At 37.3% G+C, this 26,830-nt stretch overlaps 3 protein-coding genes across 4 annotated transcripts; 1 reads left to right on the top strand and 2 right to left on the bottom strand.

Annotated features, from left to right (window-relative positions):
• Positions 1 to 8,471, bottom strand: LOC116248030 (protein FMP32, mitochondrial-like). Its single transcript, XM_031620595.2, has 7 exons — positions 7,702 to 8,471; positions 7,415 to 7,546; positions 7,165 to 7,224; positions 996 to 1,072; positions 864 to 920; positions 434 to 500; positions 1 to 336 (listed from the first exon to the last, which is right to left on the bottom strand). The coding sequence occupies exons 1-7, from the start codon at positions 7,861 to 7,863 to the stop codon at positions 217 to 219; spliced, it is 675 nt and encodes a 224-aa protein (XP_031476455.1). The 5' UTR covers positions 7,864 to 8,471; the 3' UTR covers positions 1 to 216.
• A 2,299-nt stretch (positions 8,472 to 10,770) lies between these two features.
• LOC116248922 (uncharacterized) lies at positions 10,771 to 15,191 on the bottom strand. Its single transcript, XM_031621961.2, has 5 exons — positions 14,932 to 15,191; positions 13,502 to 13,671; positions 12,422 to 12,491; positions 11,190 to 11,259; positions 10,771 to 11,113 (listed from the first exon to the last, which is right to left on the bottom strand). Exons 1-5 carry the CDS (start codon positions 15,119 to 15,121, stop codon positions 10,993 to 10,995), a joined length of 621 nt encoding a protein of 206 aa, XP_031477821.1. The 5' UTR covers positions 15,122 to 15,191; the 3' UTR covers positions 10,771 to 10,992.
• Positions 15,192 to 18,097: 2,906 nt separating this feature from the next.
• LOC116248472 (uncharacterized) lies at positions 18,098 to 26,798 on the top strand. 2 transcript variants are annotated; one of them, XM_031621273.2, is made up of 16 exons: positions 18,103 to 18,375; positions 19,448 to 19,839; positions 20,067 to 20,187; positions 20,311 to 20,431; positions 21,068 to 21,147; positions 21,248 to 21,319; positions 21,869 to 21,937; positions 22,042 to 22,122; positions 22,207 to 22,326; positions 22,459 to 22,533; positions 22,620 to 22,700; positions 23,725 to 23,798; positions 23,906 to 23,966; positions 25,204 to 25,259; positions 26,052 to 26,253; positions 26,365 to 26,798. In XM_031621273.2, the coding sequence occupies exons 1-15, from the start codon at positions 18,277 to 18,279 to the stop codon at positions 26,131 to 26,133; spliced, it is 1,584 nt and encodes a 527-aa protein (XP_031477133.1). In that variant the 5' UTR covers positions 18,103 to 18,276; the 3' UTR covers positions 26,134 to 26,253; positions 26,365 to 26,798. The 2 variants fall into 2 exon arrangements, with proteins under 2 accessions (XP_031477135.1, XP_031477133.1); XM_031621275.2 differs by lacking the exon at positions 26,365 to 26,798 and having other exon boundaries at positions 18,098 to 18,375; positions 26,069 to 26,230.
• The last annotated feature ends 32 nt before the right edge of the window (positions 26,799 to 26,830 follow it).

Below are 26,830 nucleotides of genomic sequence, written 5' to 3'. Positions count from 1 at the left end.
TACACAACCTTTTTTTTTTTCCAACCGCTGTAGGTAATACTGAAATTACACAATTAAATGGGATTACAGAATTTCAACTGAAGAATGGACTGGCTGGACATTCCAAATATTTTTGTGCCAACCGTTCAAAGAGGAAAAAAAATCATGTTTGGAACTTCTGGGAGCGTTCCATTTTGGTCAATAAGAGAATCATTCCGTGGGGAAAATTAATGTGCTTCATATAAGGATGCGAATTACAGCAAGGCCAACAGCAGAAATGGAGACTAGTGTACCAATACAGTACTTTATCAGATCATACTTTGCTGCTTCCAGCTGGGCCCTCAGTGCATGGATTTCCTGATTCAAAAGAATGTATACTTTCATCTTCAGTGGATCAGGTGAACGCAAAATTACATGTTTTCAAAGCTTAAAATCCAGCAATAGGCAGTTTTACCTTATCAAGCTTGTTGTTCAAACTAACAGTCTCTGCATTCTGGTTCGCTAGTTCATCGCGTATTCGTCTGTATTCCTCAATAAATGGTAACAATCAATGCGATCCATAATAGCAAAATAAAAAGAAAATTTGTTTGACAAAAAGAGAAAGTAGCCCCAAGCATGGGGCTCTGGTATTGTTTCATTTACTTGAATGCTTAAAAATTTTAAAAGTCCATGGAAGGTAAATATGAAATTTATTATCTTATATCCATCCAGACTTTTCCCATGTGTTGGGAAAACACCTAATATAGTGGACTACTTTTGGAATTGGGTACTTGTAGGACCTGAGAAGCTCCATTTGATAAATAAAAAGAGAAAAGGAAAGCCATTCATTAATAGACCCATAAAAAAGAAAAGGAAAAGTCCTTTAAGGGAGGAAGAAACCTTACCCCCTTTCAAGATTTAAATCAAGACGTTGTCCAGCTGTAACTTTGTCAATCTCGTACCTGGGCTAGAAAACACATTGTGTCAAATGGGATGGCATAAGAGGACAACGCTCAACATGTCGGAACTGTACAAACCTTAATTCACTGCGATATTTTTCTATGTCACTCCGAACCTTTTCAATTTCCCGTTGAAGTAAAGAGAAATTATGCTCCTGCAATTAACAGTAACTTTATGTAAATGTGCATCACCATGCAGCTCTGAAGGTAGTGTGCTTTGCAAATTTTTAGTGGCCCCAAAGCATATAGAATGACGTGGACTGAAGAACCTATATTGTTTTTGACAGTACAAGGAACGCTTATAAATTGCACAAGGACACCACAGTTGTGGAAGCATCTCATGATTACCAAACCCAATCTTTTCCTAATAACAACCCCATACCTAACAACAACTTCATACAAGAAAATATACCATGAGCATAGAAGTTTGTATGCTTGTGACATGCTCTCACTTATGTCACATAGGTGCCGTACCAACCCGGTATAGTACCAGTACCCTGTTGGGTACAGTATGGGTACAGTAAAAAATGTACCGGGTATGGTCGACGTACCCAGGGCCACACCTCTTCATTTTAAGACTCGGACAAAGTTGACCAAGTCTTTTTTTGTCCAAAATTTAGGTTTTTTTTTCTGTTATGGCTATGCATACTATTTAATACTGTAATAAGAAGGCTAACTGTATATTTATTGCTGCTGTAATAATGAAGATGTGGTAATATTTAACTGTATATTTAATGCTATAACAATGAAGATCAACTAAAAAGAGGTGTAATAAAGAGGAAAGAGCGAGATAGAGAATCAATTACTGAACATACTACATAAAGACTGTATTAAATGAGGGGATTTAATGAAAACTTTATGTTCCTTGATTTCTAAATAACCGCAATATAATCTCTAAATAGAACTTCCATCATAAAAACTAAATTTCTTATAAGCCATAAACAAGTAAACAAGTAAAAAACCAAGATGCAGAAAAAATATATATGAAAGCACTAACTAGTTACATATATACATAAAATCGTACCCACATACTCAAGTTTTTTCACAATGATCTGTACCCGTACTATGTGACATAGGCTCTCACACTAACACTATGTGAATGCCACATGCAAGAGAAGCAGAAAGAAAGGGGTCCTTCATGCATGGCAAAAGAAGAAGTCAAGATGTCAAAAGATGCAACAACAGCATTTGGATCAGAAACTTCAGCAGAAAGATGGTTTATCTGAACCTGATCTTCTCCAACCTATACAGGTGTATTCAGGACCATGTTACAAACTTTACAAAATGGATCAGACCAAAGCATGAGTTCAAATATTGACCCCTGGCATATCACAGCAAGTCAAATCACTGCCATATACAGCTTTTAGAAATATAAAAAAATTAACATCAGAAAGAAAAATGAAGAAAACAATCATGACATTATTGTATCAATACCACCACTAGTGGAGTCTTAAAAACATGGAGTACTTTTTCCCCTTTTTGGTTGGGACAGTAACTTTTTCCCTTAAATTATGTTACCAAAGAGATTTTTTCTCGTAAAGAGAAATAGACTTCCAACAACTAGATCACTTAATGAATCCGCCACCTAGAGACAAAGCAGGCAAGTCACAACCAGCATGCCTTAGAACAACAGCAGAGAAAAGCTCAGGGTGCAGAGTTGCAGCTCTGAGACTTGAACAAAAAAGGAACTTATAGATTGGATATTGCAAAATACTGATGTAAATATCTGTTCGAAATCCTTTTTTGTCCAAGTTCCAAACTTTACGAGGGCAACACCATGGAAAAGCACGAGGTGCAGAATTCCAGTTTGAAGGATTTCAAGGCAGATACTTTCAGAAGTACTAATAATGTCCATAACTGCACGTCAAAGTTTTTGCCTTATAAACATCTATACAACCATCTATTCAATCTTGACTTTACTTAAAGTGAGGTGCACAGGTACCAAATAGATTTATAGCAACGTAGTGACAAAACAAGACTTGCAACCGAATGTTTCATGTGTTAATGAGGTAAAATGGCTCACAACTGGAAGCAAAGAAAAATAGGAAAATTTGGAGAAAATCGAAATAACAGCATGCTTTTAGCCTTTTATGTACGACACTGGTAGGGATTTATGAGAAAAATTATGGATGTTCACAAGCTTCCACTTGTTAAAGCATAGATTAAAAAAAAACTAACTAAAAATAAAAAACACTGCTTTCCAACCCAATTTTTCATCTCAAACCAGTGTATTCATCTCGAAACGTTCTTAAAACTTGCATGGTCAGGTTTCTTTAGCTTACCCTCAATACATATGTCGTGTTCTCAAGAAATCCTTACGACATGCCTTCGAAAGATGCTACCTGATATCCATATCCATGTCTTTTGCCTTTATTATATCCTTGAGGTAAAAAGATTTAACAGTATTGGTCCATTATTCACCAATCCAATTTGTTGGCATATTATAGAAATATGGAGAAAGCAAGGCAACTCAAGCTCTGAAACAGAAAAGGACAAGCTAATTCAAAGTTTCAAAACACAATTTCTGTGGCTGATGCCAGAGGTTGTGGGTTTACATAGACCAGGCCAATTAGGACCGTAGTTTTTTGTTCATCCAAACGTTGAGCATATAATAACCATAGAACATAAAAAAGAGGTTGATTTCTACTGCATGTCTGCTTGCAAACCCCTCATATCATTGTCACATATATTGTGTATAGGAATTATACAGTGAGGAATTTCTCAGGTATAATACGACAAAGTTGTACACCATATGCACAATTTTCAAGACAAATATGGTGTCCGCAGAAAGGTGACAACACTCTGGCGAAGGGAGGCTTGGTTGCAAGGGTAACTGAAAAAAACCTCTAAACAAGAGAAAACTAGGGCTAGGCGGAAAATAAGATACACTTCTGCATCTAGGGCTAAACATAGGCTATCAGAATGCTCAGAAGTACAAGAGCAGGTGCCAGGACATTCTTAAGTTGACAGAGGCCCACTTCAGCAAATCTTTTATGCAATTAAAGTCTTCAAAAGGCTTCAAGCAAGGATCTTAGATGTTGCAGAGGTTGGCTAGCTGGTTAAGAAATTTTTCCTACAAACAAAACAAGTTGAAGAAAGATAAACTTTTCTCTATATTGGAAGGTAGACAAATTCACCATGTCCAAGATCTACATCTCGTCATATGGAGTTTAATCGTCATATGGAGTTTAAGTCACCAGTCAACAGTTACACAGATAGTAAAATGCTTGACTGCAAATCAACATGTGGCAATAGGAGTTAGTCTTTAGAGGAGATGTTGAAGCTTGTGACATAAAAAATGGATTTTAAGAAAGCAGATTGCATATAGAGAGCATTTAGTGGTAGTGCCTCTGCGTGTGAGATTTCTACATGAACATGCATCGATACAAAAAAACTCAATATACATTTACAAAGACACACATATATAGACGTGCTATAGAGTTGGCAGTTCTCAGGAGCCTGCTCGAGTTCCTCTTCTGATGAGCTGGGTTCCAATGTATGTGTGTGTGTGTGAGAGAGAGAGAGAGCAGAAGCTGTAATAGTCCCATCCCCATAGGCCACTCTTTCCAAAGAAAATAAATTTGCTGCCATGATCTGCCAACCATGTCAGAATTTGTGCTTGCCTGCATTCTTTTCGATGCAGATCTACAGTCAACTTGTAAGTACTACTATGAGGTTGAAGCAACAGGTCAGCTGTTACAGAATTGTCACTTGCATCAGCAGCTTCTCTAAATGGTTTAAACTTTAACCAGACATAAATACTTATTGAAGTCTAGAACTTGCAGGAGGGATTTGCAGATCAGAGTAAAGATGTTTGTGTAATACTGTTAGCCACTGGCTAACAAGGTTGGTTACACAAGCAAGGACACACAGATAAAACCTCTAAACTCACCCACGCTGTCCCTAGTCCCCTGATTAGGGATCTTTCTTCCCAGAGGTAATGAACTCAATTACAAAATGCCCCCACTATTCGACCTTCGACCTATTTATAGCCTTATTGGGTCTGCCCACATGGGAACCGATCCAAAAACATAACCGGTTACTACATAGCATACAAAAATATATAGGTAGCACCGTAGCAGAGATACAGCAACCATTACACCTTGAGGGAAGTATCAGATGGCCTGCCTAATCATCATTACTTCACATATTCATGGTGCTACAGTTATCATACAATGCATGAGAACCCCTATCATAAATGAAAATTACATAACAATGTCACTTCTCACTATGTAATAGTACCACAGAAGCACTACTTGCCTACCAAAACAGCAGATTCTTTCAACTTGGTTGACTATTGATATTTAATTCACAGAGAGGAATGAAGTCAAAAATATTCTATAGTTCTTCACTGACTTTATAAAATTTCAGTAGGAGATTCAAGTGTAATTTTTGTGTTCAGCGGCATGACTGCCTGCAACTTTGTCACGGACTGGCTCCAATACATTGGGGATGCCATTGTACACATCCAAATTGATTCCCTCCTCTGGCTTCTCATTGCTTTGCTGATGTATTTCTTAATAAAGATATGTTGCCATCCAAAAGCAAAAAAACATGATTCTTTGTTCTAACAAGAATCAGCTTGCTTATTTTCAACTTGCATATCTCCCATTGTTCATAAGCATCACTAAACTATTCTTTTACTTCAGAGCTTACTGATTTTATCAATGCATTATGACTACTTCTCAACACCATGAAAGAATATGTCTCCTAAAAGGAACACTTTGTCAGAAGATAAGCTAATGGCACTTTTTAAACTATCTTTTATAATTATTTGTTTCTCAAACTCAAACACTGTTTTCTATCAGGTTATTCTTAATCTTAGCCAAACCTAAGCACTCCCATGTCACACCTTTAATATGATAGACAGCCAAAACTGTTAAGTTATAACTCATAACAAGTACACTTTCCACCCACTACTGTGAGTAAGAAAAAACAAACAAGGCATGAACTAGGCACAAGCCTAGAACTCGCTGAGATAGTATATGGGTGTCAAGCTAGGAGCACCATATTTTTTTATCAGTTTGGCTGCTTTAGTAATTTAAACATCAAATGATTGATGGTATACATTGTTTAATGTATTTATTTTTATTCTTCTAAATTTTTTTGTTAGAAATTATAGTTTTTCAATTTTTAACCATTTCAAATGTTTAGCATGGTCACCAGACTTGTTAAGTGCCAACTGCACCTCTATGGGTCTCACATCAATGAATTGACCAGTACCCTTGACTACTTACTTGAGCATTTACTAAGATGTGGCCTCTATTACTGAACCCAGTAGAAGGAATATAATGCTGAGATTCCGAGCTAGAGAAATTTAGATGAAATTGTAGTTGTCCCTTTCATGAGGAATGCTCTAAAAATACAAATCACATAAGGATATAAAAGGCAAATATTTTAATACCCTCAGCATGCAGTGTACAAGAACAACACATTTGCGTGTACAGAAGAAAGACAGTCAACAAGGAGGCTAAGGTTATACTGATTTTCTAAGAATGGATGCTTTCAAGATTGTGCCGAACTCTCCCACCCGTTGTTTTCTTTTATGCTGTGATTCTTGTTCTTTACTTTCCTCAGCCTATTTTATTTCTTTTCATTGATCCTACCTTTTTCTCTCTTCAATGCACAGATGTTTCTCTGATAATGCCATCTTGTTCTAAAGAAAGTCCAGACAATTTATCTATTTTTCTTTTCCTCTCAAATCCTTCAATATCTCAAATTACTAGCTAAATCCTTGTTGTGTAATTTTATCATTCTTCGAAATTGACATACCAACGCTTGCAAATCTGAAAGTAGCTGTATCCACCTCAAGGTGATGTTTCATCACAGTCAAAACAATCCCATAATTCATGGACCTAAAACCTGTATAACTCAACTGTTCATGGGAGATTAGTAGAAGCCCATGTGCTTCATCCTGGGAGCATGGAAAGTACTCTTCCCTTCCCGTGCACCCATAAGTTGTCATATAGGGCATTTGATGTGCATAAAAAATTTCGAAGAAAAAAGGCTCTTCACTGTATGGCAAACCACCTCGCATCTGATTTATGCATGCCATCGTGAACAGGTAAGATAATATGGCCTACATTTGGTCTTTCATTGCATATCAAGTTTCCAATATAATTTCTAGGAAGGGGTCAAAAATGGAGTAACCCGGTGACATACTGCAAAAGGGAACAAAAGTGAAAAGCAAGCGCATGATAAAGAACGGACGTAGAGCTGATGACGCCGAAAAGGAGAAAGTTTTCACCTGAGAGCTCTTCACTTCTGATTTGAATTTGGATAAGTTGGCTTCTTGAATCATTTGGCTCTGCCACAATAATATTACCAAATTATTGGCAAATCTTCAAAACTCAATACGAGAAGGAGCCACAATGTAGATCACAGAAACAAACGCCTTAGACAAGGTAACGGCTAAAAATGCGTAAGTAACAAATTGAAGAGAAGAAAGGGTAACCGAGCAGGGCAACCAATCATGGGTAGTGAACCAAGAAACATACCTTCTGCATCTCCCCCTTAGAAACGTACGACTGAGCTACATTTTCTAAACTATCATTCAGAACCTCGGTTATTGCTGCAGTGATCGCTTCAGCTTGTTTCGAGGGCACTCCTTGGCTTTCTAACGTTCTTACCTAATCAACCAGACAGAATACAACGTAGAAACCATCTCTATCATTGACAATAATCAATCTCCCCAACTCTAATCCAAACAGATCCGAAATCAAAGGACGTAAAAGCAAACTACTACAAACTATTGCGAAGGAATTTCAGAAAGGGAAAATCCTACCAAGGCTAACGTGTCCACGAGAAACGCCCGCTTGCCGTTGGATTTCACGAGCTGCGACATCCCCCGACCCCAAAATCCTGCATGCCCAACATTGTAATTCGCCGCAGAAACTCCAGCTAAAGCCTGCTGAACTGCTCTTCGCGCCGCAACGACGCTAGCCATTTCTTCCTCTTCCCGCCCAACAGGAATCAAGAAAACAACCTAGCAGACCACCAATTTCGGATATTTCCCAGAGATGTCAAAAAAGAGAACGCCCTGTAAGTGGAACAGAAAATTAGCTGCTTCACCGTCTACTCTCATGCCCAATTCCATAAAGGCATCCCCGGCGAATATCTTCTCGTAAAACAAGTGCGGCCATCAAGAAAAAATTAGAGAGAAGAAGTTTGGCAGGGAAGCGGCGATGCGTCTACGAAAACTGCCCCTCCCCTATTCTCTTTTTGCGATTTGGAATGAGAATGATGTTCAAAAGGAGAGAGAAAGACGCCCTCCTTGCGTGGCAGAAAGAAGAAGCAACAAGGAAAGCGACGGTGGGACGCAAGAGGGAGAGTTGAACGCTCAAATAATCAAGACAACCCACAAATCTCGAGGAGGACTAATTTTAAGTGGGGAAGGAAAGAGATGGTTGGCTAACGAGGCACGCGGCGGCGCAACGCCTTCGTGGCCCCCTTTTCTTTGCTCCGTCCATCTTGGTCGGTCATTTTCTTGCATCCCACGTTTTCTGCAAGCCGGAATTCGTCATCGTCCGCTCTGCCCTCTCAATCTCCATTTACATTTTTCATTTCCGATTATCCTCAGTAATTTTTTCATGAACTTTTCGGGTTGAGCACCGGTGCTTTTGGCTTATAATCGTTTATTACGCCATCAATGTCGTCATGCAAATGTGAATTACTTTATAAGAAGAAATGCAAAGAATTCGCTTAGTCAAATCTTCTTTTTCTTTATATTAATTCCCTGAATAGGAGGTGATCGATGGGGCTGATTGGCCTATTTAGGCAGATCCTATGTCCATCCATGAGCTAACAGCTCCTGCTCATTTGGCAAGAACCTCCATTATCTATCCCGTCGCATCATCAATATTTTAAGAAAAATATCTGCCCACCACATGTAAACCCCCGTTTCATCCGCGCTGTCACAAAAGAACATAGAATTCATTCTTCTTCACACAGTTTATAGAATTTAAAGATAGACTATTAGGGAAATGCCAAATAAAAGAGAGATTTGTGTGCTTGGCTAGAAGGTGGGAGGTCTTAGTGACCAGAGGTCTCTATTTGACAATTTTATTGAAAATTGAATCTCGAACTGGCCCTTTTAGAGAACCTTGCACAAATATTTTTCTCATTATGAAGTGTCGTGTAGACAATTAGATGAAAATTTAAAAAAAAAAAAAAAATCTTTCCAAAAAACGAAGAAACCGTTTATTTGGACCCTGCATGTGCATGTTAGATGGTTGGAAGATTAATAATAATAATAACAGAGAAAATAATATAATAATAATAATAACGATAACAGCACATCAACGGCAACAGAGTCCACCTCGGCCAGCAATGACAAAGCTTAGCATGTGAGGAGACAGGTTTCCTCCCGATCTACTCTTTCCGAGTTGATCGTTTTCTTCCGCGCTTGGGATAAGTTAACATATGCAGGTTTAGATTTATAAAATGTAAAATAAAGAGAAAATCTGACAAGTGATTTTTAGCTGAATCTTCTTTGCAAAGCAGAATTTGCTTCGACTTTCGTAAGACAACGGCGCTAACAAAAGTTGAATGGTGATTAATCCCCTGGCTACAGCCAGGATATACTGTGCAAGCATTTTTGCTCTCTTATGAAAAAAAGATACGAGAAAAGGAAAGACAATTGTAAAGCAAGTGCATTTCTTTGATCCAAATTGTCAACGAAACTTGAGGCCCTGCTTGGAAGACATGATGTAAAAACATTGTTTTAGAAAACCAGGTTTCGTTCAAACTTGGTTTCTCGACAAAGTGAGCCTGTTAGAAATTTCATTTTCTCCTTTTTGGATGCTAAAACCAAATGTGCAAATATTTTTTTAGGAAAAAAAAAGCCCGTCATTTTCCGGCAAGCCGCTGGCCAGAAGATGACTCCGACCAGCCTATATTCCGGCCTGGAAAATGGCTTTAGGCAAAAGATGAGGAAAAATGAACAGTCGGCCATTTCTAACTGCCGACCAGCCAGACAAATATCTAGACTAATTGCGATTTTATAATTGGTAGGACCAGCACCACCCTTCAAGAGTGGCCTTAGTCCGACCATTTCCAACCAGCGGCAGGACAGAAATGGCTTAAGATGCTGGCGGCTTTAACACCATTACAGAGAACTATCAGAAAGCCTACCTCGCGGTTTTTTAGCCCCGATCAGCGGAGGACCAGCAATAAGATGAAAAACCTTTTCCAAAAACCTTTTTTTGCCACATTAGGTTTTGTATCAACCAAGCAGGCATGAGGCCAAATTTTACTATCACAATGAAGTTTTACAACCAAAAACCAGGTCCAGTCTGGTTTTGGGTGTCATCCTTTCCGTTTCGATACTAAAATGAGGCTGTCTTATTTTATTAGTATACACATGGGCTCATAGATCATTAATAATATGAAGGTTACAGTCCGAACCAGTGCTCATGTCAACTTTTGTACATACACCTTGAGTCTGGATACACTCAATTAACAGTGTAACATTCAATATGGCTAAACAAAGAATCTTCGTCCAAAGTAAACATGTAAAGCTCAAATTTTTGTCTATTTCCATGTCTGAACACGGTTTAGCATCTCAAAGCCAATAAACATTCGTAGAGACCACAATGGAAATCAAAAGACTCTCTCTCTCTCTTTCTCTCTGTGGATTACAATGCTCCGCAGCACTTGCTAGGTGAAGGTTCTTGCAGTTGAAAGGCTTTCACCTTGAAGATTAAGAGATTTCACCTTTTATACATTGCTAACAAGGTAACCTAAGTACTACGGCAGCTTCACCCAGTGATAGCCAAATCTCCAATTTGCCAGTAAGGTTCTCCAAAGAAAAAAAATGAACACGAGAGAACAAAATTCAAAATATCGGGCACAATTACTGAAAGCACATACTTGCTTAATGATGTAATGCTAATAAATCAAACAACAAAATTAAATACAAATTACACCAGGTAACAGATTGGTGTAATTTCAACGTGCAGAAATGAACATGCAAGCCAGTAAAGCTGGCTGTAGCGATGGTGTGCAGTTCAGTCTGTAAACCTCGCGTATTGGGGGCAATTATTACTGTACACTCATCCATTTGAGAACACACCAATTATTTAGGTCGCCTACGATATGGATAAAGAATGTCATCAACATTGTCCTTAATATAATTGCCCACCCTATACAGGTTTCTGGCCACACCAGATGCAACCAGGCTTGCATTTCTTGTGAACCTGCATATGATGAGATTCAGTCTCAGATCACGATTATGACAAGATAGATTGGCAGCAGAATTGCATTCATACATACCTATTCAAGAATTCATCACCAATTGAATGTGGCGGCTTGTATGTTCGGGGCTGAGAAAACACAGGAGCATCTTGTAGAAAACAAAACTAGTAGGTGAGCTCGGTACAGGAATACTTTAAAATCATACAGCCAACTTCTTTCTCACAAGTCTAGTACAACTGGGTACAGTTCAAAGCATGCATTCAACGAGATACAAACTTACAAATGCTAGTGCTCATATTTCATCCACAATCTAATTCCAGAGTTGAAAGAGAAAATGTTTAGCAGAAAAGAACAAGGACAGATATAAGATCAGAAAGGTAAGATAACCATTCCATACACTATTCTTAGCAGTCCAGTTACACCTTCCATTTTATGACTAATTTTATATTTTATAATAAACCACACTATTCTTGCAAGTGAATAATCCCCACTATCTCCTTTAATCTTCACTCCGTCATTTCCTTTGTTGAACAGTTAGCTACCTAAACAAAACCTCCCTCTCTCTGGGAACCAAGATATTACTTCTAAAGACCAGAGGACAAATTCATATTGGAAAATCAGTTGGAAAAATAGCAAAGAAACTAAACATGGTGACTCAAACTCCATAGAGTTGCAGCAACTAGAATGCTATTTACACAAATTACACTCGCATTAATTACATCAGAGGGCGCAACGGACCTAGTTCCACCTATTCTGAAATCATTGCAAACACTCAGTGCCTCCAAACTTCTACTCCCTAAAAAAATTATTGTTCTTTATGCCAACTAGATTATGGAAATCGGCACTTCATACTCCTTGGTAGGTCACATTTTAACTGCATGGAAGCCATATTTAGCAGATTCTCCTGCTTCTAGGAATTGCATTCCCATTCCCTAAGCAGCTTTTGGTGCAAAAGCAACAACTAGAGATCCCCATTGCCTGTCTTTCCAGACAAAGTAGATGCACTAACTTTCCACAAAGCAACAAACTATCTCAAGATTCAAACACATCACGAGATGTGTACCTAATCCTCAACGTAACCCCAGCTCTTCCTATTTTTTCCCCCCTATCTTACTCGTTACTAAGCAACGGCTTCTTTTGATTTGAACTCTTCATATCAATGTCAATGTCTTATACCATTAACATCATACTCTAGCAAGAGACAATTGTTGACTGCACTTTTCTCAGAGAAGATGTTTAAATGATCAAATCAAGAATTAACAAACCACACACACACGCAGACATGCTGCAACAAATATGATTCAACCTACCCTCTTTGGTGTTATTGTTAACATGAGAAGGAAGATGCTCAGTATTTGTGGCCCGTTTGTCCACCAAAAGCTGCAAAACAATTCTCCACTCGTAAACGTCCAGTGTTCAGAAATTTAAAAAAAAATTGGGCCGATAAGAACAGCAAATACAGTACTTCCAGCCTGCTTGACAAGAAAAAGCTGCACAAACCAATTTCTAGCTTAAAACGTTTAAATGCCTTAGAAAAGGAGAACATATGACAATGAAGAAAAAAAGTACTCCCTAATGCAACCAATAATGCGTAAGCAACATCAACAAGATAAATAATGTAAATAGGGATCACGTAGAAAGAAAAAGGAAATCTGAAAGGTTCCATTGATAGGAAAGAATAAGAAACAAGGCAACCACAATTTTTTAAATAGATCTGTGGATACAGTATATAATTAGCATGGAAATTTTTGCCCTGGATTGATAAAACAAAACTAAAATTCACCATTTTCAATAACACTCTAAGACATGTATTTCAGAAATATATTGCCTAAAGGTCACGTTACGAAGAAGGTTGGCTGGTGAAGTATATCTAGGAAAACAGTCAACTACAGAAAAGCTCATTCGAAAAATACAATTTACTAAAACATCTAACATTGCAACAATTTCCTTAGAACATCTAAGAAATTCAACAGTCTAATACAGAGACAAGAAAAATCATCAGAGGAACAATCAAAATAAGATCCAGTTAACTCATGGATCAAGACTTAAAAAATTAAGTCTGTGAACAAGGCATGACACACAATCAACTTCCAGGTAACAGTCCAAGTCAAGACAATTCTGAATAATTTCCCTTGCATCATTGCATGTAATATTTGACCAAAAAAATGACATGCTTTTAACTTGAAAAGCTTCTTACAATAGGAAGCTGAGACAGTGAGACCTATAGAAAAGGCCATTTGTTACATGTTGAAATACAGAAATGATAGAAATCAACAAATCAACACTACATTCATTTTGCCACCACCAGGAAAAAGGTTAAACAGGTGACTTTTTTACAAAAATCGATCAAGGGTCAAGTAAGCAAGTACAATCTAGAATTAGATTATAACCTCAATGCCAACACAAAAAGGCAACTCTGCTTGGTCTCCTTGCTGTCCAGCCGGGCTGTCCTTCTTATCTAAGTAAACAGAATAGCCAACGCATGCATACTTAAAGTCTGCCAAGCTGCGACCTTCTTTAGAAGCCTCCAACTCGGATTCACCAATAACATAATTAGGCACTGGTGGAAAAAGTTAAAGATTACATTAGCAACAGAAACATGATAACAAGAGATTGTCTTCTTTAACATACCAGACAAAACAACAAAGCATGTGAATGGGTGCACTAGCAGAAAATATATAGGGATTTGGCCTGACTTTCTGGTTTGTAAAATGATTTATACTTGTAAAAGCATTTCAACTATGGCATTCCCTCAAATAAACAATAGAACGCACATAGCATCAGTGATCAAGGTCCTAATGTTAAGTCCATAAATGTGAATGGATCTTTTTAGATAATCTGGAGAATGGAGCTGCAAACACTAAGAAAATTAAACTAACAACCACGATTCGGGATTTTCATTCCTGTCTAGCTCCCATTTCTGCCTGAACCACCTAATCTAGTGCCTGTGAAGCATAATCTGCTCAACCAAGAGCAGCTGGGACCCAACAAGAACAGGAAATAAGTGACTGATGCTTCATTACAATGAGAATCTCGTTATATTTAGAGTTTTAGATGCATACAGCACATATAAAGGCTGTGCGGAAAACATGCCAAGCACACGCGCACACACCGTACCCCATGTGCAAGAATAACCACACCCCCCTCCTCCCAACAACAAAAGGAAAAGCAAAAGCAGTCATGAACTGAAGGGAGCGGTTTATTGAGGACGTTGTAACTTTTTATGCTCTTTCCCTTTGGTAGAAGCCGCTGCCATCAAAGCCCGAACCCACTAACTCTCACTGGCAGCCTCGATAATAGGCATAATTACTAACCGGACAAAGCAATGGCCCTCGATTGTCATAAATATAAATGAACCATGCCATCTAGCTTCCAACCTAAAAACTATATGCCAGAAACAGTTATCCCCAATAGGGCTGAAGCATCATTGAGCTGTCTATAGATTAAAGCTCCGGTCCTCAAGATTATTAACCTAAATTCTACTTATTAATGGAGAAAGAGATAAAGAAATTGTGGACGAATTCAATAATCACGTAACACCAGATCGCCAAACAATCAAAATTAACAGCACCAGTGTCTCACGCATCCACCTAGACATGCTCCGGCCATGAAAAAATAATCTGTAGAAGGAGAAAGGACGGCAAATGACCACAGAAAATACAATTAACTGAAAGACCAATTTCCAGAAAGACCAGCAAGCGCAAACACGAATAAAGATCGAAATTCCAACCCCAAAGAGAACAAAACCGGCAAAAATGACGAAATCCATCGACCACCCATAACAAACATCGAAAATAAAAACAGAGGGAGAACGGCTAACCTTGAGGGAGGGCTCTGCTGACTCCAACACACAGCGGATTTCGGTGTTTGGATTTCAAGAGCGAGGAGTAGTAGAGGCAACCCTTGCAAGATTTCCCCTTGTTCGTGCTAGTGGTATCGGGGATATCATTCTGCTCCCCCTCATCCTCCGGCTTCCTTCCCGTCTCCATTTCTTCCTCCGGGTATGGCATCACCGAACCGCCAAATCACTTCGCAAGAGCTCTCTCTCCCGCTCTCTCTCTCTCTCCCCTTCCCCTGTGAAATCTTGAGTAATTTTGACAATTAACCTGAAAGAACACAAGATGAAAACTATCCACAAGGTCCTGTCATCTCACTCTAAATCTAAAAATGGGCCTTATATTTTTATGTTTTCTTATATCTCCACTACTTTTACCAACAACAAACGCCTGTGTTTATATCAGTGTCACCAAAATAGTGTTGTGAACCCAACCGGCAAAGCAGCCCTTCGGTAAATCGGCTGATTCGCCGATTCAGTTGAATCAGTAGTAAATTAACAAAACTATGCAACAAAAATTTTGAAAATCCATACGATATAAAAAAAATTAATTAAACAGAAAATGTTACTAAAAATAAAGAATTTTTAAACTTACTTGTGCAATACTACATGGGCTACCACCAAATTGGATCTCTTTGCTGCCATTGTTATTCGAATGACACTTGTTACTGACCCACCTTTTATTTGTCTTCTTTTCTTCTTGTGTCCTTCCCTCAACTTGGTTGTTTCATAGAGTCGTGTTTGGAGGTTGTGGCTTATTTCAGCTTAATAGCGCATTTAAAAGAGCGCAACAACAGGGTCTTCAGAGGCACATTCTCTTTGCCGGAGTCTGTCGCTCGGCTTGTGCAAAGAGATGTTCATTTTGTCATTCGGCTGCAGCAGCGTCTTCATTTTGTGGCTGGGTGATGGTGTCGTTCCGTCCGTCCACTCTCTTCTCACTCCTCTTATTTCGTTTTTTTGTGAGTTGTATTGTATATTTTCTCTTCTGTTTCTTTTTTGCGGTTTGTTACTGTAACTATGAGACTTTTTGTCCCCAATTTTTGTATATAGAGGACTTCTTGTCCCCAAATTTTGATATACATTCCCATGAAATTGATCTGGAATGGAAGGATTCGAACCTCCGAGTAACAAGACCAAAACCCGTTGCCTTACCACTTGGCCACGCCCCATTTCTCATTTTATCGTCTCTCTCCCTCTCTCTCTCTCTCTCTCTCTCTCTCTCTCTCTATATATATATATATATATATATATATATATATATATATATATATATATATATATATATATATATATATATATATATATATATACCATTTTATGAAAACTTAGATGCATCACAATCGGAGCATTGCTTGTTTACGTGTTATAAAATCCATAAGCAATGGATTCTTTTATTTGTGTAGAATGTTATACCTTAAGATTTAAAGAATAAAGATGTCAATAGATTGAATTCAAATCAAATATACTCTTAATCATATCTACTTTTTTTAGACATGCACATGTTTGGATTCAAATAAACACAAGTAAAACTCATACTTGAATCCAAATATGAATCCAATTCAAATATGATCTGAAATTCACATTCAAATATGAATCCAAATTTGAACGAATTTCATTGATTTTTCAAATGTAGGGGCACTGGATATAGTATATTTATTTAAAACTAAATTTAATTTGAATCTTAATTCCGTTGGATATTTATGTAAACTCTATCTCAGTCCAAACTGAATTTGATTCATTTTTTTAATCATGTATTAAACTTTTTCTATATCTGATTTTTTCTAGAACAGTTGGCTCTGATATATTGACAATTTGACATCTACATATAAGAAGGAACAAAGTTCCCATTTTATGAAACAAGACATGACTTTTGCTCTTTGTAGTGAGACCATTTGGGTCTTATGGGTATAGGTGGGGAAAGTGGGCAGTTATACTTGCCCGTAGAAAACATTTGGTGCATCAGTGGGAAATTTCAAAACATGGAGGTTGCTTTTTAAATTTTGTTCAAAATCTGTCCTCCAAATGAAAATTTGGCATAAAAGCTCAACTAGTCTTTTCTGTGACGTAGAATCGGACCTTTCGTGGCTACCAAGCACACCTGACCTGATAAGCTTATGCCTTGTTTTAATATTAAACCACGACGACAAAAATGCGCTAAAGTTCTTTCAGTTCTCACGTGATAATGAAATAATCTCATAGTCTTACCTGTCTTGACCAAGTTAAGTACTTGTTCTTATCATTTAGCATGACATTTTTCTATCGCTCGAAAAAGAAGCATGAACGTTTCTTATTTTTTTTCCTAAAGTTTGGAACTTGTCATATATGATACACCCATCAATTATAATGTTGTGATCAATACTTACAAAAATTAACTGCTTGCCTGGACAATTATGCTATACTTCCTTACTAAGATAGCATAACACTTTTACCCACCATCTAAAAATTAGTTACATTTTTATCATCTTATTCTCACTCGGTTTACCTTCTACCTTCTTTTTTTCCCTCGAGAAAAAAATATGAAAAGGACCTTAATACTTAGGCACATAACAAACAATTGCCCAAATTCTAAAGATTAATAAATAGGAGATTAATTATTAAGAAAGTTTTTAAAGATATCTTTAGTAATAAGAAGAGGTAAATGTCATGTTATTTTAAAAACACTGCTGATGTTTGCAGTTTGTCGCTCTAATCACGAAAAGCCCGTGAAATGAGAGATGAATGCGCAAGAATTTGTTAGAAAAAAATGCAATAGAAGAACTGTGTAACACGTGAAAACAACTAATTGATAGTAATAAAGATGTAGAAATGTTGACTTATCATGAGATATTTTTTAAAATATAAATAGACTTTTTATCTGCGTATAAATCAAGTCACACTTGTAAAAATTAGAAAGTTTAAAGGCTGAGCAATTGTAAATGGCTCAAAAGTGCTGGGCACCTGTGAATTGTTTTCGAAATGTTAGCATATTACAAATGTGCGAGGAAAACAATTTCGATTTTCCACGAAATTCTTAATAAACTCAGAACACTGGCAAACCACCAAAATCTCATTCTCCACTACCATTAAGCGAAATTCAAACAAGTGAAAGATTTAGTAGGATATTACTTTTAACTTTACCGAATTGAAGTCTTATTTGGAATATCATTTCAGTCGATTTGGTTGGATAGCACAGATGCATAACCAATTTTTTGATAAAAGCTAGGTTCGATGGATTCTTTCAAACTCGTTAGCCCCGAATCGTTTAGTTGATGCGCCCCATCAGCGAACGCAGTAACTGGCGACTGCTGCTCAGAAGAGAGAGAGAGACGGAGAGAGTGGGGAGTCGAGGAAATGGACGGCGACGAATCAGAGAGCTTGGAGTTTTCTATAGTGAAGCGCGCCATCGCCTCCTTTCCTGCTTACGCTGTGAAGGACCTTTTGTCCATTGGGGTGACGATTCACCGCCTCTCTTTTATTACTCTTTTATCTGAAATACTACCCCATGTCTCAATTTATCTGTTCATGCCGCCTTCTTGAGAGAACTCGTGTTTATTATCCCGCAAGGCCCTCATTTTTCTGCAGAACTGTTATAGTTTAAGATTGGTGCGGGTGATTGTCCAGTTACTATGTTGTTTTGGGTGGAAGTTGCCGATTGTTGCAACATGGTGGGTGTTAGTTCAGTTGTGTTACACAAAACCGGAATCAGGTTCACTTGATTGTATGTTTTTGTTAGTTTGTCTTGCTTTCCTGTTTCATCATTTCGACGTTGATTCTTGTTTCTCCTCAGTGAGTTGAGGATGGCTGTCTATTGTTTGCTTAAGCTAGACGGATTCCGATAATGACATCAATGGAATTGGAAAACGCATCGCATAATATTATGCGAGTCTGCCGAAACTTGTGCATGGGTTGGGAAGCAGCGTAACGGTAGCATCACTATATAATGTTTGTCCTTGTAGAGAGATGCTTTTGTTGTATGACGAGCATTGTGTATCATATAGCGCTTATTATCCTTTATGGATCAACGTCATTAGAAAAATTGCAGTCAGCTATGATTGAACTTGCTGTCATGGGCCATGGCTGAGAAGATTGGGCTTACTCACCAAGAAACCTGACGAAATTGAGTTATTTTCCACTGAGAAGCAAACCTCACTTTTTCTTAGGTTGATACATCTGGTTTATCGACAACTTGATTTGGTTTCAAACTTTTTGTACTAGATCTTGTTGAGGGTTTCCGTTCATTCCAAGGGATTTGCTACGTTATGAGTTCTGTTGTGCATAAATATGACTTAACACATGCATCATTTAGCTTAAAATTCTTCAGTGTGATGCTTCAGAATAGGAATTTACCTTTGCCATCAAAAGCTGTGTTGCTGTTCACAGCTTTTTTTTATATAAATCAGGAAGGCCACTGTGAGATTTGGTTTGTTACTGGAAAATGTATGTTAAGTTTCTGCTTGTTTTTTTATTATTGGCTTGGATAATTCGAGAAAATATGATATACATTATGGTGTTGCCTTTGCAGGTCTGTCCCAGATGCATACTCCGCTTGTTTGGTGTGAAAGACAATGTCTATTCCTTCTCACATTTTTCCAAGTCATTTTTGTGCTCGGTGTTAGAAAGAACCACTTCCATCGTGACAATGGGAAAAGATAATGACATTGAACATGAGTACAATAAAGTGATAGCTCCTCCAAAATCAGAAGCAACAAATGAGTTGTGCATTATCTGCTTTGGGATATTGCAATTTGTGTATGTTTATAACAAAGAGCCAAATTTGATATCCGAAGAAAGTGGCAAAGATGACCTTGCAGTTTTGGTTGCTGACCTGGTCAAGAACGCTGGTTATGAGAGTGATGGTTTTTTTCTTGAAGTTTCTGTACCATCAGCTATTATGATTAACGAACAAAATATCTGGTAATGATATACATAACTTTGTTACAACCAGTCTGCGTACTTTTATCACATTGAAATAGATATTAATGAAAGACCGAGATCTGCTAACTGGCTTAACATTTTCTGATTGAAGAAAAATCGTAAATTCTTTGTTCTTGACCTCTTAAAATTTCCATTAATGAAGCTTTGGTATTTTTATCCATTATGCCTTCATCTTTCTCACAGAAAAGTCATCTTACTTGTTGTAGGTCATACATGAAAAACAAATATGGTTCAGAAGATTGGTACAATAAAATAATTGCTGCCAATCGTCTTTCAGTGAAGGATACGTTGAAATTGTCAATTACCAAGTCTCTTGAAAATCTATTGGTAGTTTGTTTAAATGCAAAATTAGTTTTTTAGTTCCTTGCCTTTATATGCTGGCTTTCATTCTTGAGTATAAATTTAACAAATCACTTTGGCATCCAATCATATTTCATAGATGACTTTCAGGCTACCAGATCTGCTGCTCAGTCCTTTCGAATTCGTATGACATACACACATATGGGCAGCTCAGGCAACCCTGTTGATTATCCTTGTTCAGGTTTGGATTGTTGCAGGAAAAGGAAGGCAGGCAAGTTCTTGATTGAATATCTGTAAAGATTGTATTTGGTAGCCTAGGTGGGAATTTCTCCTAGCTATGTAGTGCCGACTTACTATTTGATTTATGTTGCTTCCTCTGCCAAATGGATTTTTTTTATATCAAATGGAAAACCCGATTTCTATGTACTTGGATATTTCTCATGTATTCTCTTCTTCATGAGAGAGAGAGAGTGCGGGGTGGGGGAGGGGGAGCCGATCTCTGTTTTTCTTGGATATTTTTCATATATTCTCTTCTTCTGCATGTGTTAGAGAGAGAGAGAGAGAGAGAAGCCGATTCCTGTTGTTCTTGGATATTTTTCATGTATTATCTTCTTCTATATGTGTTACAGAGAGAGAGAGATGGACAGTCCATGTTCATTTCACTTCATCTAACAAGCTTGGTGTTATTCTAGGGAAATCTGTGTGTTGTAGAATAGTGTTCTTGTTTTTTACATTTCTAGCTCTCGTTTAACGTGCGTAGTTCAAAATTCCATTTCTTTTTGGTCTGCCTGCTCTTTCTTATATGCTGATACAGATGTCGGTGGATCCTTTGCTTTTAGTGGTCAATCCTGTGGCCACTTTTAAACTTATTTCTCTACGTGTGATAGATACAGTTCTATCTATGCAGACGATGATGTTGATACTCAATCAGCTCCAGTGATCAACCAAGATAATTTACCTACTGGTTCTAAATCCTTACTACAGGAGGTAAACCAAATCATCTTTTTCTCATCTTCAAAGACCATCTTCTCTGTTTCTACTTAGCGTCTTTGTGTTGTTATAATCTTTTGTTGGTTTGACATTCCAGGGCAAACAACCATGTGAATTACAAGTAACTTTTTGCAAAACACCTATTTATATTGGTGGCAGGTACCTTAAGGTAAAAATTTCTCTCATTTCATAGGTATAAATTTTTACCTGTGCGTTTCAAATGATGAATAGCTTCTTCCATGTATCAGTATCCTAGTCAGATTGCAACATCATGTTATAAGAATGCTACAAAGAACAAGAATTACGACAACATCAATTGTGCATAGCATCCCAAAAACAATGGGAATAGCAAAATGCTATGTGCAGTTTAGACCTAGTGAGCCTTGTTATTCAAGTCTTTGATGACCGTTGGTTAAGTAATTTAATTAATTAAAAATAATTGCCCTTATCTTTGTTTTGGAGAAAACAAGTCATCAGTTGATTGCTTAGTGCACCATGGTTGTGTTTGTGTATGAGATCTGGGGTTGCATAATCATTCAATCTTTTGCATATAAATGCTTGACACAGCTTTTAAGAACATGATGGTTTCACAAGTCTAGTCAATTTCCATCCTTCCATTCTCTCTTATTGTGCATCAAACGATAAACGCGTCACATTTTCTTCTTCTGTACCTAGTTCTTACATTTTCTCATTAAATTTGCTTTTTGTTCGACTGTAGTACACAAGAAATGTCAGCCAGACACGTTGGATAATTGATGATGAGAGGATGGGAGAGGCATCCGTAGAAGTACGCCATCACCATGTCCTCGCCTCCTTAAATATCTGGAACCCATATACCATTATCACTGTGTTTCAGATAATGTGACTTTGTTTTGGTTAGCTGTGATGCAGGAGTTGATTGGAAAAGTTATTATTAGCAAATTAGGAGCTGAGAATTTCAAGTTTCATGCTGCTGGTAGAGAGGATATTGATGTACGAATTGCACTTCCCTTCCCTATCCCCCAATCATTGTGATTTACTAATAGGATTTAAATTAGACAATATTTTATTTCTCAGGTGCGGATGCTTGGTTCGGGTCGTCCTTTCTTAGTTGAGGTTACGAATGCACGCACTATTCCTGCTTGTGATGATATCAGAGAAATAGTACATTTAATCAACAATGAAAAACGTAGATTGGTAAGCTGCAATTTTATCAAATCTTAAGTGGTGACAGTGAAATTGCAAAAACTGCTCCATTGTTGCAGCTGAATTCCTGTTTTCAGTTAAGTTAATTATATTAACTTTTATGGGCTTGATCTCTTCTACAAGATTGGGGTAAAAAATGTCAAGATAGTTGGCAAAGAGGCATGGGACCTTATGCGTGAAGGGGAGGCAGAGAAGCAGGTTTACTATCCCTTTCTCCATCTGCACTTTGTATCTACCCTTTTTTCCCCCCTGGTCTGATGGAAAGAGCTAATAATATTGTACAGAAGCAATATTCTGCACTTGTGTGGATTTCTCGCCCACTTACGGACCAGGACTTGGAGTACATTTCTAACGTCAAGGACTTGGTGAGATTTCTCCTGTGCGTATGATTGAAATCATATCGTATAGTCTGAGACTCTGAAGTTTGATATCGTGCTTTTTCTCTACTTCTTACAATATCAATCTTTTGGGAAACTTGCCTATAAAAGACCTTGTATCATCAACCCACATTGCTGTGGATATATATTTTTTTGTTAACTTAGAGTAACTTGGAGGGCAATTGCCAAGGCCAACATATCATGCAAATTGCAAGTTAGAAACTAGGGTGCTGGGAAAGTATCTGCAGGACAGTCATGTTTACTGTTAATGGATGAACTTGCAAGCATTAGAAGCATCTCCTGTTCTATTTTTTGTTCTTGAAGTAAAAGATTTACACTTAAGACTATATACAGGAGGATAAGGATAATTCAAACTGGCAATGACCTGATGATGCGAACTGTCAAAGGGAAAATTTGATGTCATTATGTATTGCTCCAGAAGCTAGTCGTTACTTGAATTGAAGAAAATCTTAGTGAACCAGATTTATTTCATATGGCTTAAATTGTTGGAAACATATGCATGCTTTCAATCTCAAGTAGCAACATATAGAATTGATCGTAGGGTTATATCAGTTCTAAGCATTCTCTCATAACCTGATTTGTGATACAATGATCAATAAAAAATCAAAATGAGGAATGAGGAAGTCTCCTCTTTCCTTCATTACCTTTGATAGTTACTGGCGTATAATGCTTTTCCAAGTTTGTTTCTATAATTTTAGAACATTTATCCAGAAGTTTCATGTAAAATCTATGATCGCTGTTCTTTGTATTTTCCTTTCCTTTTGGGAAATAAGTTGCTGTTGGAACAGCATTTGTCTGCTTTGGCATTCATTTCTATCTGATACATGGGGTCTCATTTGGGACTTGCCAGTTACTTCCTCAGGTTTTACCTTGCTTTCTGGTGTCTTTGCATTGAATTTCCTTTTTCCTTTTTGGATGCATTCAGGCTGTGTTTTTCAGTGTGCTTTAGTTCTCATTCTAACTTGGGCAATATTGAATTGATTCTGTGCAGGAAGTCAGTCAAAGAACTCCTATTAGAGTTCTGCATCGTCGAAGTCCTCTAGAGCGTAAAAGGATAATTCATTGGTATGTACCTGTAAAGATTCCTACCGTTTAAGCAGATAATCCACTGATATGTCTCAAAGTATTTGGCATGAGTTCTTATTATGACCTGAAAAATTGTCTTCTGAAAGGATGAGGGGTCAGAGAGTTGCGGGTAGCTCCCAGTATTTTATGCTGCACTTGTGTACCCAGGTATGTTTAAAAGCTTTAGCAAACTTATTTCTTTGTCCTTTTATTAATGTAATCCTCATTATTTGTTTCACTCCACTTTCAAGCAATGTTATAAAAGGCGTAGCGTATCGCGTATCGGTCGGGCTGACCTATACGCTGTATCGTAACGTATCGTAAACGTAGCGTAGCGTATCGTAAAATTAATTTTTTAATTTTAAAAAATATTTAAAAATCAGAAAAAATAAAAAAAAATTATTAAAAATCTGAAAAAATAAACAAAAAATCAGAAATTAAGAAAAATATATTCAAATATAAAAAAGAACATCATACGTAAGGAACATTCATGTGTGTCAACAACGCATTCAAAAATTAGAAATTAGATATTCAAAATAACATAATAAGCATCCATCACAATTTTAAACTTGAAAATTTTATAGAATCTTCAGACTTAGAGTCTTAGGACTTTGAGTTTTAGGACTTATATTACATCACAATTTTATAAGTTCAAAACATATAGTTATCAACTTATCATCTTTCATGATTTAACGATAATATTTTCCAAATCGATGAATCCTTGGTTATTTTTGATGAAAATGTGCAAAATCTCTCCCTCCTACGTCTCTTGGAGTCTTTAAATACAAGAAGAAAGAGAGGGAGGAGCATTTAAACTTTAAAAAATAAAAAAATTTGTGTTTTAACCCGTATCGTACGATACGGGGGTGTATCGCCCGTATCGTACGATACGGCCCCCGTATCGCACGTATCGTGCGATACGTGTACGATACAGACGCGTATCGTCTTTAAACAGCGTATCGTATAGGTTTTCTTGACCTATACGATACGTATCGTACGATATGCGTCCGTATCGTACGATACAGATAACATTGCTTTCAAGGATGCTGTTGCCTTTTGTCAATCGTGCTGGAGTAACATGCAGTTAAGATGAATCCAAATATGTACATTAAAACCTCTGCTTAGAGTTTGCTAATATGTTACACACCTAGCTGCTGTCTGAATTTGGCTGCGGAGAAGCCCTTCTCATTCATTAATATATGCATCAATCAAATACTTATACCTGAAAAAATATAGTTGATTCTGTCATAAATACCTTTTGCCTTTTGATGTTCTTTTATCAACTTCCATTGCTCAGTAAAATACTTAGTTTTTTTCTTGATTTTTATGCTGCTTATTTACATATTGAACCACAAAACAAGCTTACATGATATTTCCTTGGCTTTCTGATATTGTAAAAATGCAGGCTGGAACTTATATAAAAGAATTTGTTCATGGAGATCTTGGGCGTACAGATCCAAGGTATATCAAGTAATTATATTGGGACAATGAACTCCTGCAACCCTTAATATTATTATCTTCCAGGGTGTTGGGGGAAGGGGAGGTTAGATCTGATCCAAGCTAAGTGCATGGGTACTTCACTAAAGTCTACATACTTGTGTCGCCGTACCCATACGCAAAGTGGGTACTTGGATGCACTTGGATACCTTTTAGATCGAAACTGCTTAATTTTACTTGATTTAATTTTTTCCAACTCAATTTTCATTCTGTCTTTAGAGTTATTGTTCAATAACATGTAATGTTTTTATTTATATGTTTTCTTTATCTAAATGTTGCTTTCATTTTGGCTTTTTTATTTTATTTTGTATATATATATATATATATATATATATATATATCCTGCTGTATTTCCATACCTACATTTTTTTTAAGTTGTCATGTCTATACCTGTATCTGCGTATGCATACCCGTACCTGTACCCATGTAACTTACGATCCAAGTTATCAAACCCATATTATTAGACATCTATGATTATCTGTAGAACTTTAGGTTCTTGTTTGGTGTGGATCCAATCTTATCTGGACGTTGTTTGGCTGGATTTTGTTTTTTTTTTGCAGCATTTTCGAATTTTATGTTAGTCAGTCCAGTATGATTTGTTTATAAAAGTTGATCAGTATATGGACATAGGAATTGGACCAAACTGGAGTTCACACAAAAAGCATGCATCGGCTAAACTCTAACTTGTCTCTTGCTTGTGGCTTGTTCTCTGACGGCAATCCACTATAACAAAACTTTTTCTGCACTTTTTTACAGCATGAACTCCCTTTTAGGATGCAGGGCAGAGATTTTGCAGCTTGATGTCACTGACGTGAAGATGGAATGTTTCAATCAGTAATCAGTTAACCGGTGCTGCTTGGACTATATAAAATCATAATCTGTTCTCAGTAAGCTGAGATGGTAGCATTAGTGAAGGCTCCATGTGAGAGTTTGCTAGAACAGATGATCAAACAGTCAGGTGACTATCCATTTTTTTTACTTGATAATTCAGTGAGCTGCTCCAAAATCTACAACCTTTTCTGACAGAAAATCATGCATTTTATCTTCTGTTCATGACGGGTATTTTCAGCTTGATTGTGGTACACCTACCGTCAACAGATTGCTACGATAATATTTTCTCCAAGCCGATGATGCCATGCTGAATGTGGGCCCTCAAACTCTTGTCAGTTTGAAGTATCAAAAGCTTAGTTGCATTGTTGTGCAAGGTGAAACCTCGGTGATGGCAGCCTTTCTCAACGTGGACGACAAATTACAACCTTTCTCAATTTGTATGATAATTTCAAAGATAAGATCGATATCCTGGTTAGATTCTTCGTTTTTGATCTTTTCCTAGTTCGTAAAGCTTCAGGCTTGCTCCAGTAAAATGATGCACTTTTCTGTCAAACCTAAATAGCTGTTGCTTCTTGTAGATTTTGAAGGTTTTGGTTTAATTCTATGTAGCTGCTGCTAGTGAACTTGCAAAATTGCTGCAATATGATGTATTGTGAATGATGCCTTTCTACACATTGCCGCCTCATTTGTGCTTGTGGGTTAAA

Source organism: Nymphaea colorata, chromosome 2 (genome assembly GCF_008831285.2).
Source record: "Nymphaea colorata isolate Beijing-Zhang1983 chromosome 2, ASM883128v2, whole genome shotgun sequence".
In the NCBI taxonomy this organism is placed as follows: Eukaryota; Viridiplantae; Streptophyta; class Magnoliopsida; order Nymphaeales; family Nymphaeaceae; genus Nymphaea; species Nymphaea colorata.
The sequence above is the reverse complement of the archived record's forward strand: the minus strand, read 5'-3'. Positions and strand labels throughout refer to the sequence as shown.

Bases quoted from the DNA above. Each gene is read 5' to 3' on its own strand.
- LOC116248030 (XM_031620595.2), bottom strand. From the start codon at position 7,863: ATGGCTAGCGTCGTTGCGGCGCGAAGAGCAGTTCAGCAGGCTTTAGCT. The intron at 921-995 runs GTTTGTACAGTT...TTTCTAGCCCAG, and splicing joins AAATATCGCAGTGAATTAAG to GTACGAGATTGACAAAGTTA. The intron at 337-433 runs GTAAAACTGCCT...CTTTTGAATCAG, and splicing joins TGAACAACAAGCTTGATAAG to GAAATCCATGCACTGAGGGC.
- LOC116248922 (XM_031621961.2), bottom strand. From the start codon at position 15,121: ATGCCATACCCGGAGGAAGAAATGGAGACGGGAAGGAAGCCGGAGGAT. The intron at 13,672-14,931 runs GTTAGCCGTTCT...TTTTTCCACCAG, and splicing joins CAGCAGAGCCCTCCCTCAAG to TGCCTAATTATGTTATTGGT. The intron at 12,492-13,501 runs GTTATAATCTAA...ATTGTTTTGCAG, and splicing joins CTTTTTGTGTTGGCATTGAG to CTTTTGGTGGACAAACGGGC.
- LOC116248472 (XM_031621273.2), top strand. From the start codon at position 18,277: ATGGACGGCGACGAATCAGAGAGCTTGGAGTTTTCTATAGTGAAGCGC. The intron at 21,938-22,041 runs GTACGCCATCAC...GCTGTGATGCAG, and splicing joins TGGGAGAGGCATCCGTAGAA to GAGTTGATTGGAAAAGTTAT. The intron at 22,123-22,206 runs GTACGAATTGCA...TTTATTTCTCAG, and splicing joins CTGGTAGAGAGGATATTGAT to GTGCGGATGCTTGGTTCGGG.